We start from the raw sequence: 13,829 nt of genomic DNA, 5'->3' as shown, positions 1-13,829 counted from the left end.
ATCATTGATTCCACAGACACGAGATCTCACAGAAACTCATGTGATCAAACATAAGAAAACAAATGGAGGATGATCTACATCGTCAGCTGGCTGTCCCGGTGTACGTTATGGTATGCAAGGGGAAAAAAAAAAACATGAGAAGAATATGGGTAAACTCCTGGCTCATTAGAAGACCCTAAAGGCACAGCTTATGAATTATATGTTTTACCAATCAACCATTGTGATTGGGTAATTGATGGAAATTAAGGAGGCTCAGACTTGATTGGGAGCAGTATAATAATTGTATTGACACCAGACACTTAAGGATTATTCAAACAAATAATCGTTAACAAAGACTCGCCACACCCCCCTAATTATTGAAGGGGGGGGGGGGGGGGGCAGACTTTAGGCTCAAATCATGCCAAAAAGGGTCTATAGAGAAAACGAGAAAGTCAAATGCAGACAAGCTGTGAGAAAGGGACATCCATGAATGCTGTGACTGCTGTGAAGAAGCGACCCTGTATCTGGCTTAGGCCTCTATGTTAGATCTATGTAAAGCTTTTGTTTTGTTTCTCTCTCTCTCTATTCAGTTTTTCACAGATTAAAATGAAGAAGTAAAAAAGTAAATTAGATAAATAAACCGAAAAAGTGTTTTATTTTTGTTTGAAATACAGTGTTATGCTGGTAAATTAGTTTTTCATACCCCTTGTTCATTAGTTTTAAACATGGGAGAGAATACAGTTTAAATCTGACTTTGTTAATGGATTAGCATTTTTTTTTTCTTTCTCACTTGCCTTTCAGGGCTTCATACATACTTCATACATAAACATGTATTAGGGAGTCACATTTTTAAGTACATGGAGATAGAAATGGCTTTTTTTGTCTTCATGAACAGGGTACAGAAGGGAAACTCTTGATGGCAGTTTTTGGTTTGCTAATCCTGACAGAGGCTGGCTATTGTTTTTTTTTTTCATGAATGAGATGATTGTCTTCTATATGTAACCTTTAACCTTTAGTGTCAATCTGCATCTCATTACAAAAACAATGGCAATCGCTCTCCTCACGCTACCTCTTGTGCTGCACAGTAACATGGGTGTGCTCAATTCCAATTACTCTGCTGTGATTGCAATGGTGTCACAGAGCCTACAGGGCCCGGTAACTGGTGCACGACCACACACACATCCACTAACTCAAACACACACACAAAGCACACTCACACACACACAAAATCATGCACACACTCTTGAGAACGGATGGCTATTGTTGACGCGTGGAAATTTCTAAAGAGGCTGCATCAATCTTGTCATCAAAAATCAACACGCTTGTTAGTCTGTGTCTCTGTGTGTGTGTGTGTGTGTTCATGCATGGGCTCAGGTGTGCCGATATGCATGTCGTTGCCGTTGTTGATTGTGTGTGCTTGTTAAGAAACGAGATTCACCTTTTGGTCTGGGCGAGGTTTTACCGTACGATGGGTCGATAGATCAATGATGAGTGGAAGGCACACACTCAGCAGGGCCAGAATAGCTCTGGAAAAGGCCACAGCAATCAGTCTTAGCCCAGCCTGTCCCCTAATCATCCAGCGGAGATTCTCATTTTGAATGGAGGCTATTTTTACAAACTGCCACTCGAAGCACTTCCAATAAAGTCAACTGTGCAGCAATTACAGATATGGATAATTGAATATGATGACGCATTCACTGTCTAGCCTAACCAGTGATTGTGAATGTTATGATGTTGTTGTTGATTCTTTTGTTATTCCCCACTAAAAAGTATGACACGTAGTCCAGACTCTTGGTTAATAATACTTTAATGCAGAGGGCAGGAGATATAATCTTAGTGCTTGAGTTGAAGCTAAAAAGGCACATCAGCGAGATCCACAAATTGCTATTTGGGAAGCTTGAATGGTGAATAAATAACTGTTCTCAAAGAGTGGTTACATCCAGAGAGTGGGCTTTATAACAGGCTAGTGAAGCTGCTTTTTCTCCACCATTGAGGTTCAACTCAACCACTGACACTGTTCCTGCTTTACAGGAAAGCAAAGTTTGATCAGAGAGGTCTACTGACTTACTGTAGGCATATTCAATTTTTAACTGGACTACAAGTTTGTCTTCTGTAGTTGTTTTGAATGAGCTATAATTTATAAATTTAGAAAGTAGCATCTTATTGGTTGATATTGTTAGCGACAACATCAAAAACTTATCAAGCTAACACACAAACACATTCACCAACTCTTATAAAGATTTTAGCAGCATAATTCTGAAAGTGCTTACATTTAGCTTAATATGCTACAGAGTCTCTTAGAGCTACTAGCATAGCAATAAACTCAAAGTCTGGTTTAAATCTACAGTACTGAAACAAATCGATTTCTAAAATGCCTCGAGGCAAATTGTCTGCCTCAAGGCTTCATTTAAAACTGGGCTACCAAACAGCGCTCTGTCGAAAGGCACCAAATATATGGAATTCTCATAGGCTTATAAGTGTTATATCTAAGAAATTTGCCAAAGCTGTTACTGTTTCCTCAAAATTAAATCCATCTTCTTTTTTAGCAAGCAGTTTGACAGCACAAAAGGGCCCTTGATCTACAAAATCAGAATCACATCTGAATTATTCAAACTGCAAACCAAAAGTACACTTTTTTCTTCTCCCTTGACGAACTTAAGGTCCTGGAAGTTGTTCCAATGTATGACAATTGACATATTCCAGAGGCGCATTCCCCTGAATGTTAAGAGTCCATGCTTTTGTGTAGCATAATGTGATTATTTGGCCAATATGCACCCTGCATGTAACACTCCTGAGCGGATCTGAGTGAACTGACTGATGGTGGCACCGCTTCATTGATGCTGTTTATTTGAAAACTGAATGAATGGAGCAGATTAGGGATCATCTTTTATGCCATACGGGGAAATTCATCATCTCCCCTTCCCACTCACTGAGACACATGCATGTGTAATCCACCTCTGCTTTAGAAATGGAGATTAGAAAACTGTTCACTTGGCCTCCTATATCAGAATTCAATGACGCATGTTTACATTTCTGTTAAGAGATTTAGTTTAAATCTTCAGCACGTTCTATCGTGCCTTCATGTTTCATTTCTTGGCTTGGTGCATGGAAAATTGGATTTCTTCTTCCAGTTCAACATTTGAACTGCTAGGAAGAGAGTATTTCTTCTTTCTTTACATCTATCTATCTATCTATCTATCTATCTATCCATCTATCCATCCATCCATCCATCCATCCACCCACCCACCCATCCATCCTGCAGATACTGCAGATGGAATTGAGCTAATCAGCTAAATCTGGTGCAATGCATCTTCTCTCATTAATTGAGATTAATGTATATTGTGTACATGGTCCCTTACAAACTAAACTAAGTTTAGTACAAGCTAAATAGTAATTCCCCCTGATTGGCCATTGGGGATTGAAAAAGAGGCCTAACTGGTGAAGACATTGGCGATGTGTGTGCATGTCATGTGTCTTTTAAAGCCACGCCTGTTTTGCTCACATGCCGTGCCTCTCGTGCTTTGACAATGCCATAATGCAATGTGGACTTACAACACTGGTACACCAATACACTGTTATGGATGCAATGTGTAAGTAGAAAGGGTGTAATGACGGTTAAGGCGCTGTCGCAGAACTGCAAGGGCCCATCCATCCATCCTTCCATCTCTATCTCATTTTGTCCCTCCTTTCCACTCCACCTTGAAGGTGAAAGAAATGACATCAAGCCTTTTGCAATACTTAATTGCATTCACATGCTCAATTTATAATCCAAGGCAATTTAATTAACTTGGAGCCCTTCCTGATTTCCTGCTGGCTTTGATGCATTTGAAACGAACCAAAAACGCGATTGGATATTTCTTAGCAATATTCAGCCCTGGAAGGAGGACTCCTGGAAGTGTCTTGCTCTTTCTCTCTTTTCACACAGAGCTCCTGTGCTTGACAGTATGCCTGTGTGCCCCGTCGAAAAACATCCCCCGAAAAAAAAGTAAAGCTCGAGACCTGGGATGGTTCTATTTTCTCTGAGCGGGAGCTCCAGATATAGAGAGAAGCTGACAGTCAGAGGCAGTGGAGCTGATGGTGTTATTTTTTATTCTAAAGAGAGACCAACATAGACAGTGAGGAAGATAGAGGTCCAGAGATGAGAGCTGCTGCTGTATGAGGATGTGTACTGTCAGGAAGAGGCAGAGGCATCCTGCTGTCAGAGGCGGCTGTATATCTGTCTCAGATTATGTTCAGATGATGGCTTCATCTTTATGGCCTGTTTATCTGCCCAGGATATTTACAGGATGACATGACAGCAGCTCAGGCAGCGGGAGACGAAGAGGAGGCTGCGTGGAGCTTTGTAGCTTCTATGATATTATTGTGTGTGATTACATGCTTCTATTTATGCTAGGCTTTAAAGGTTTAAAGAAAATACCATGAATCATTGTGCACATGTATCACCCTTGTGTCCCTTGCCTCCTTCTGTCATCTAAGAAGCTTCACAAGTCACTGCATTTATTTGATGGCCATGTTCCTCTGAAGCTATGATAAAGCTGGGAAGTTCAAAAGCTGTTATAATGTCATACCACCATGTGTTATTGGTTAATATACAAGGAAGCTGACAAATGTTCATCATTTTTACACCTCCTTCAATAATCAGCAACTAAAAAAACAATAAGCTACAGTTTGGAGGGACATCAGAACATGTTTCATTGTAAACGACACATTAATAACCTATTAGCTATGATATGACATAGGCTAACTACAGCTAAAGTTAGCGTTCCGCTACTTTCTAGCCATAAGCCATAAATGTTAGCTCGGAATTTTCTCCATATCTATTGTATTATATTTTATTATCAGTAGGTTAACAACCAGCCACTTACAAGCTAACATAAGCTTCAAAGTGGTAATGTTAGTACTTAGCGACTTCCTGGCTATCTACAACTTGGCTAATGATAGGATAGAAAACAACCAAATTCAGAGCTCATGTTGAAGTTGAAGATAAAGTTGTTGAATCCTATAACGTAGTTGTCTGTTGTCTGATAGTAGTGGGTGGGTTAATACCATTAGAGTGTTATTAAATTCCTAGCTAATGTTAATCTTGATTAGCTGAAAGCTTACTTTGGCTGTTGTCTGATGGTAGCTTAAAGATAACCTGTTTTTTAACTTTGAAATATTGCACGTTATCCTTTCTGGTATACAGTATCCATTGTATCTTGTATATTGTTTGCTAGATCAATCCAGAAGTTATGGAATGATAAAATTCTCCACATTTATGCATTTATAGAGTATTTGAGTTTTACTCTCGAGCGTGATATCAGGGGAAAAATGGCCGCCCAGTGAATATGGTCAATAAAAGTAGTAAGCTAATCTTCTTCCTCCAGCATCCGCCTCCTCTTCCTCCTTGCTGCTAGCGCTCTTGCTTGCCACGTGCTAAACCTGCTAACAGTGGTGTTTTGAGCTGAGATTTTAATTTAGGATAGTTCTTTGCTGAAGCACACAGCTCTTTTGAAGTGGCACCAGATTGAATTTTTTTTTTGGTGGTGTTGTGAAAGCTTTGGCTACTTATTGAGGATGACTTAATTTACATGGTGCTGCTGGCCCCGAGGACTAGGAGGCTAAACTGCGTACAGGATGTATTTTCTTTTCAAATCATCTCTGTTGCATAATTCATGGTATTGACATTAGCTTTATTCATATGTATTGTGATGTATTTGAAGCATGCTTATTTGTATGAATTGGTCTCAGGAGGATGGAGCATTAAGCATGAATACTTAGCTGTTTTCAATGGAGAAAAGATAATTTATGATTTAAGAGTGGGCTGAATAACAGTGTCTTTTTGCAATGAGTGTGTGTGTGTGTGTGTGTGTGTGTGTGTGTGTGTGGGTTATCATTGTCAGTTTTCTAGCTCTCTATTCTTCTATCACCTTAATGCATGTGTGCGTGTCTGTGTGTAGGTGTGTGTTATGTGTGACTCTCCTCCTCAGTGTATATCCTATGTGTTCCTCTCCCTGTGTCTATATCCTCTTCCAAATGTGTGTGTGCTCACCTACCTACATGTGTGGGTGTGTCAATGTGTCAAAGAGAGAGAGAGAGCTTTGCTGGAAGAAAACAGCTGTCTCTGTGTGTGTCAGGTCCAGGATCTGAAGGGGGTAAGGGTATAAAGGAGGAGGAGGAACCGGGGGAAGAAAAGCACTGCAGTGCACTAGGAAGCTATGACAGCTATCACACATAGAAGCAGCAACACACACACACACACACACACACACACACACACACACACACACACACACCTGGATTGCAGAGTGAAAGTTTTTTTAGGGGCTTGGGTAGTCTCTGGAAAAAAAATAAACCTTGAGTGAAATTTTACAACAAGACACACCACAGCTGTCTTATTTCTTTTTTTATAGCTCATTCCTGTTTTACTTTCCTCACTTTTTATCATCTACCCTTCCTCTCTTCTCTCGTCTGCTCCTTCTGTTTTTGCTTCTCTATGTCCTTTACTTTTCTGTCCTGCTTTCATGCCTTCTTAACTTTCCCCTTGCTCACTCCTGTATATATTCCTTTCAGTCCTCTCAGTTTTTCTTACCTTTTTCTTCTTTTCCCTCCCTCCCTCTTTCTGTATTTCTCTGTGCCCTCCTCATGCTGTAAAACACTAAATGTCATCCCTTGTACCACCTACGGAGCTCTTACTCATATAAACTAACCTGTCATAGCCTCCCATTTGTGCGCGCGCTCCTTGTAGCACATATAAGATTACAGCAGGAGGTTACGGCAGCACCACCGGTAAACAGCAGCAGCACACAGGTACGCCTGTCTCATTTGCTGGTGAGAGGATTTTTTTCTCAATTTATCAAATGCCAATGCTCTAAAGGTCAGCCTTCACATGCGTTATGCTTGAGATAAAACAATGCACCGCCTCCCCTCATCTCGTCGTAGTGGTGATGGTGTTTTTTTTTTTTTATGATTTTGTTGACCCTTAGATGGGATTCGTTAACTTACCTCCTCATGCATTTAAAGCTCAACTGCCTCCATGCAGCTCAACATCCCCCTCTTGAGGTTTCAAAGCTCCGATCTGTATGTGTGTGTGTGCCTGTACAGTACTGTAATTTGTGTATGTGCCCTCCCTTTGCAATGCCCGGGGGTTTGACGGATGATGTGTGACAAGTGTGTGGAGTCAGCCCTTTGGTGGGAACCCGCTGGGGCTGGAAGATGCCCTTGTCCTTTTATATTTAACAACAGATCTTTTTTTACTCCTCTGCGCCGCTTCTCCTCTACACCGAGGCCTGCAACTGTACAACAACTGTAGCTACTGTACAGCAGCTTAAGGTGATGGATCAGCAGACTGACTTTGAAACTAGTAAAAATAAAGCTTCGGGTATTGATTGGACGAGATCTTAAACTCTTATAATGAAGTTAATGACACAACTTTTTAATGAGGTTTCTTTCCCATAATTCAGCTATAGTTTCAGATAAAACAGACCACTGGGGACGAACACTCAGGCAAGGATTGTTGGAAAGTTAACGGGTTATTCCTTGAAAGTCCACCGCGCATTTAGCTGCGTGGGATACAGTCACAATGAAATGCATCATGCATAATTCCGAGCTGTAACAACAAACTTCATCATGAATAACTCAGATGCACCAACGATGTCCTAAAAAAGGTTGAACATGGAGCAGAAGACCAGAGGTGCACATCTCCTGGAACATTTTGTTCATTTCTAGGAATATGTTAAATATGTATAATGCAGCGTGGAGCAGCCAACGAGGAGAACGAGCTGTTCTGCTATCATCACATGTCGGAGGCTGCAATTACTGTAAGCAGGTGGTTAACTAAGAGCTCCTTCAATTTACACAAGCAATATATTTTAAATGTCAGGAATACTACCAAACCTGTGAATAAGTGTTTGTGATTCCATCAGTGGCTCTACAGTAGCTTACTGAAATCGGTAATGACATCATCGGGGTAACAAATCAAACTACAAATCTTTATCAGAAAACCTGCGTTACAAAAAGGGGAACTTAACGTTGCAAAAGATTAAAAAGAATAGTTATTGCATTATGGGAAATGTAGGACTTGTGTTATTTTTTTAACCTGACTAAAAAAATAAGACTTACATATTTCTGCTTTTAGCTTCAACATCGTCCTTTTTTTTATATCTGAAATCTTTTGTGGATTCAGTTGGATGAAAAATCAATAAAACTTGCCGCTCTGTATCAACTAACTACACAAAGTTGAGCCACACTACATGTCAGCCGATGTGGTTTGTTATCCTGCTACAGTTTTATACCAAGGGGACATGTGAGCTTGTGTTTAGCCTAGCTGTGTAGGAGTATGATATTACTTTGACCTGATGGCTGAAGGCAATCACCAGAACTGTTTGTTACATTTTGTGAGTTTCTTCTGCAGCTTGATGTCAATAACATGGCTGAAGGAAATGTGTCTTCCTTACTCCATCTCTTTCTCCATCTCTCCTGATGGTGTCGCAGAGGTCAGCTACGTCCTGTGTGCTCAGGTAGAATTTTTCCAGATGCAGCTTCGCCTCTGTTCACCTTCTCACACTGCTGTATGTTTACTGATAGACCTCCACTGCCGCGCTGGCTGCTTGGGCCCCTCGGGGTCAGGGAATGGAGCCAAGAAAGTGTCTGACCACCCGGTGTAAACTATGTGTTTACAGTGAGGCAAAGGTCACACTAAGCATGCTCAGATCAGTAAGTCTCACCTGCTACTATATTAATGATCTTGTGTCAGCGACTAAAGTGGTGCCAAAACCTACTTAAAAAAATATTCAGTTTCTTGGCAGTTCTACTCTTGTCTTTCTGAGGAGAGAAAGAAAATATGCCTCCTCCAGCAGCTTATTGAAGGATTTCTGCTTTTTCATTCAGCATAAATCTGCCTTGAATTTGTAAATATTTGAAAGGTTCAGTTCAACCCCGCAGCCCAGAAGCTCCTGAACATCACTGCCCTCCTCTCTTGTTTTCTCAGAGCCTAGTACACTCTGTGCGCTCAAACATTTATAGACTTTACGATGTGGTCATGAATTTATGTATGTTTTCTCCGCCCTTACGCCGACGACACCGCTTCCTCCCTGCCCCTAATGGTTCGCTTGATCACAACACGCTCAGATTTGCCTGAACACAGGTGCTGCTCTACGCGGATTCAAACATAATGTTACATAACCTGTAACAGCTGCATATTTGTTACTTCAAAGAACACTGAGACACATGTACTCTAGTTTGTCCTCAACACTTTGCCTCATTATTTCCCCTATTTAACTTCAGTGTCTTTTCACACTTTACCACCCCTCCTTTCTTTACTTTTTCTCTCTTTTCAGTCGCCCTCTCTCGCTGTCAGCAGGAGGGGGGGGGGGAGGCTTCATGTCATGCTCTAAATAACTTTATTGACATTTTGAATTGGTTGTGGATCACGGTAATTATACAGCCTTCCTGCTTCCTGGCTGGCATTCAGCGAGAGGAGAGCATCAGTGCAGCCACATCTCAAGCCAGGCTGAGAAATCGCTCTCGAATGAAAACACGTGCTTGTATTCACATGATGCTCCCTCATATTACCATTTACTTACTACTTAAAAAAGCAGCGACGCAAAACGCGCACACCTACACTGAGCTGTGTTCCCTCATATATATTGTAGTGTATGTATAGAAGTGTGAATAAAGCAGCTTATTGTGGCAGCTTCCCCTATAGAGACAGAAATGTAGCAGGACTGTGTGAAGTATGCATGTGGATTTCTTTCAAGCTGAATGATCATTAATCATTGCAGGAGAGTGTTTGCTCATACTCATGGTCCAAAAAAATATCTCCCTGACCCCTGTATGCTCAGCAAGGTCACAAATACTGGCAAGTCAGCTCTCCAATATCGCAATTTTAGGGTTAGCTTCTTGAAATGTAAAGTTAAGGTTTTAAATTGTGGATGTAACAGATTACTTTACTTTCAGTTTTCAGAACATGATCTTGGTTTACTTAAGAATGTACCTTACTTATTTGATGCTGTCGTACTGTTCTTGATAAAAACCCAGTGACCCCAAAATGAGTTTTACTTAGGATAAGAGTCAGACTGTATGCTATCATCCATGCACAGTTAGATTTATTAGGGATATACTCTGATTTATTGGCCTCTTTGTCTTAGCAAGAGTACGATTTGGAGAATACCTGTCAGTTAGATATGAAGACATAACTAGTAGTTAGCTTAGCATAAGTGTACAAAAAAGAGGGTTAAACCGTAAGGGACTTGATTTTGTAGAGCACTATTCTAGTTTTCTGACTACCCAAAGCGTTTTTACACTGCAGGTCACACCTACCTACTCACATGTATTCACACACCATTTGTAAAGTGGCCATCAGTATTAGCTAGTCCCATTCATGCAAAATTATACGCAGCCGACGAAGCAGCGGGAGTAACTTGGGGTTAAATTGCTCCACATTGGGCATGTGGCTGCAGGAGCTGAGGATCGAACCTTCCGGTTGAGCGATGACCGACTCTACCACTGAGCCACAGCTGGCCTTTCTCTGTCATGAAATCACAAAATCCACCTACCATCCTCTCTAAAGATCACTAAATAAGATGCCATCTCTTAACGTGACTTCCTGGTTCAGTTGCTCTAATTGTTGCCTGGCAACTTCGAAGTAACTCTGCAGAAGATCCCATAATTTAAAACTTTCAAAGAAAAAACCTCAATGTGATTCCTGAAAACCTCAACAGTTATGAATCAGTGACAAAAAACTGAAATCATGTGGTTTCATCTTCACCAAAACACACATGTATTTATAATGCGTTTTTGGGGAATTCTTGTGTTTCTGGAGTGTCATTAAAGATGTATTCAGTTAATTTAAGGCGACACTTCGACTGACAAAGTGACAACTGCATCAGTGTTGCATCTTTTGCTGCAGTTAATGAAGGCTTATACACAATCTCATTCAGAAATAAAGTGTTTTTGCACAGATAGACAAAAGTTTAACAGATTAACTAGTGACTTAAGTGTGCTTGTTACCTTTGGACGGAACCAGGGTAGCTCTTTCCCCTGTGTCCTTTCTTTATGCTAAGCTAATCTTAGCAGTTGCTGGCTTCAAATTTAAGAAATTAATACAAGACCTCCTGTTGTCAAAAAAGCTGAATAAGTTTTCACTCTTTAAATGTTGTCAATTCCATTAAAAAAAAAATCCAGATTATAGTGACAGAACAGTTAACTTTTTTTTACATTTCTCATTGCAGAGAGCTTCTTAAAAACATTGTTTTAGCCTTTCATGCTAGTCCAACAAATGATATCATTCAACTCCAGTTTCAACTTTTCCAAGTCTTTATTTATAACAGTCTCCAAAAATCCCCACAGATATGCCGCCCAAAGACTAACTTCATCTGGCGGACAATAAATCCCGGCCCTGCCTTCGCACAACTGTCCTCGTCTGTAAAACAGCTGTAGTCACCTCATATGCTGGACTGAGTGATATTGTCCTGTTAGCTGAGCGTCACAGGCGTAAATAGACAGCTCTCTGCTTTCAAAGTCAGTCTCATTTTTCCTTGATGTAGAGCGAGAGCTGCGTCCCTGAAGCGAGGCTATCGAGGAGGAGAGAGAGAGCGATACAATCAACAGACGGCGCTCTGGCCTTAACTCTGGGAAGAATGAGCTAGAGGAGACGAGAGGGAGGAAACTGAGGTTCAGAAATATATAAAAAGGCGCTATGAACGCTAGCTCCCCTTTTGATAAGCACAAATATTATGATTTTCTGTTTACTTAGGTCCAATTTGGCAACTTATTTGCATGTGGCTGTCAGTCAAGTGCTCAAGAGAGACGAGTGATGGAGGAAGAAGAGAGAGAATCAGAAGAAGAAGGGCGATAAACAGAGGAGAAAATTGAGGAATTTCTATTGGATGAATGTGTTTCTGGGCTTCGTGTTGGGTTGGTTAATGACTGGTGCATATGTCAGCCACGCAGCTGTGGAGCTACAATCAGCCAGCCAGCTGACGAACGAAGAGAGAGAGAGCGAGAGAAAAAGAGAGAGAGAGACACACAGGGAAACGAGGGCGGCAGACAGATAAAAAGTATTAAGCCATGGACGAGAAGAGACAAAAAAAGAAAACAGTTCTGCGTGGCGGATAGCAGGGAGAAGCAGAGGAGGCAAGATAGAGGATTTTGAGCAGAATAAACAGAGAGAGAGAAAGAGAGAGAGAAGCATCTGCAGGGAATAAAGAGAGAGAAAAGGAGCGAAACGAGAAGTTGCCAAGATAGTTTCCATTCTTCTTATCCTCCCTCAACGAGCTGAGGCAGAAATGGCAGGGGCTGCAGTCCAAATCATTACACTCAGCTGCCTTCTTGGAAAGTATTTACTGTTGTTAATAAAAAAAGGAAAAGGGAATGCAGCGTTTTCTTTCAAGAAAAAAATCATTCAAAAATGCAGGAGAGAGTGTATTTTGGAGATGGTCTGCTCAGCTGTCCTCGTGTATTCAAACACATTTACATTTTTTCCACACCCCCTTTTCACCCTCTACTCACTTTCACTTTCACCCTTTTACCCCCAATCGTCCTCTCTGTCCTGCCCCGTCCTGCCCCGTCCTGGCCCGTGTTCCATCAGCTCTGTGATTTAAGCCTTTAAGAGCCTCTTTTCCCTCCAGTAAGAGCTTAAAGGCAGAATGTGTTTGCAAAGCAGTTTTTTTGGGGAAAAGGATCAGAGGCGGACAGAAATAGGTACAGGAGTGGGCGCTTCAGGAGGAAGTATCTGACCTTCGGTTGTCCCCCGCTTCTCGTCGGCCCACTAAACAGCCGCAGTGACTGTGATGAGGGCTCTTTTTGTTGAGCCAAGGACACAGGATTTATTGGGCTTTGGTTGTCGCTCGCAAAAGTTTGTTTTGCAGTATTTGGCAAACGGTTGTAAGTGTTTCATAACGGAAGAGGCCTCGTCTGGAATGAGAAATGTGAAATTGTTTTGAAGACATCTGAATTTCATTTGGATTGATTTGGATCCACAATCACTGTCTATGTGCCATATCCACATTTTACAACTGGAGATGTTCTGATACATGGGGACTGGGGAACCCCTCTGGGATTCAAAATATAGGTTAGATTCATGGAGGAAAGAACAGACTGCTGATTTTTTAGCCAACATTACACTCTCTCTTACTACACTGTTGATATTGTTACACATATCATCACGGAGCGGCAGACCATCAGACCTAATGCACCATTTTAGGCAGAACTGGAAGGCTATACTTCTGATATAAAACTGATCTCATGTTAGCATTTCATCTTAATAACCTCATATCTGCAATGCTTTTCTTGATAGGTCCCAAATATTCTTCATCATGTTGGATCAGTTCGAACTAAAGTAACAGTGTTAATTGTAAAAAAGAAAATTCTTTCAGTTCAGTTTAGTTTGATAGTTTATTTGACCGTTCACAAACACTATCAGGGCAGGCTGATCTAAATAAAGATAGAGTACAGGAAATGTAACATTCAGTATAACACAGAAAATGACATACATTACATAACTACATGACCATCTCTCCAAGTAAGAAGACGGTTCATACAGTGGTTAAAGATAATCAGTTCATTTACCTTCTTGGGTCTTGATCTAAGTCTTCATATGATGCATGGTCAGGTTAGGATATTGCTGACTGTCAAACCGTGGCTTTGCATGACAATTGTATCTGACCTCTGACCTCTAAGCCTTATTTCTTTGTGTCTCTGCAGGCAGACCCGGGAACAGGAGACCCCACCCGACTTCTTCTATTTCTCTGACTTTGAACGACACAACGCTGAGATCGCTGCCTTTCATCTCGACAGGTAAGTCCACATGTGTGGGTGTGGTTCAGGCTATTTTGGTCAGACTTTGATTGCTCTACAGGGACATTATGAAA

At 41.1% G+C, this 13,829-nt stretch overlaps 1 protein-coding gene across 1 annotated transcript in view; it reads left to right on the top strand.

The window, feature by feature from the left end:
- Nucleotides 1-13,829, top strand: part of fam20cb (FAM20C golgi associated secretory pathway kinase b) — a 57,154-nt gene that overhangs the window by 34,737 nt on the left and 8,588 nt on the right. Inside the window, exon 4 of the mRNA XM_020642586.3 lies at nucleotides 13,663-13,755. Within this exon, the coding sequence (XP_020498242.1) occupies nucleotides 13,663-13,755 (93 nt within the window). The remainder of the gene's footprint in view (nucleotides 1-13,662; nucleotides 13,756-13,829) is intronic.

Source organism: Labrus bergylta, chromosome 21 (genome assembly GCF_963930695.1).
Source record: "Labrus bergylta chromosome 21, fLabBer1.1, whole genome shotgun sequence".
In the NCBI taxonomy this organism is placed as follows: domain Eukaryota; kingdom Metazoa; phylum Chordata; class Actinopteri; order Labriformes; family Labridae; genus Labrus; species Labrus bergylta.
The sequence above is the reverse complement of the archived record's forward strand: the minus strand, read 5'-3'. Positions and strand labels throughout refer to the sequence as shown.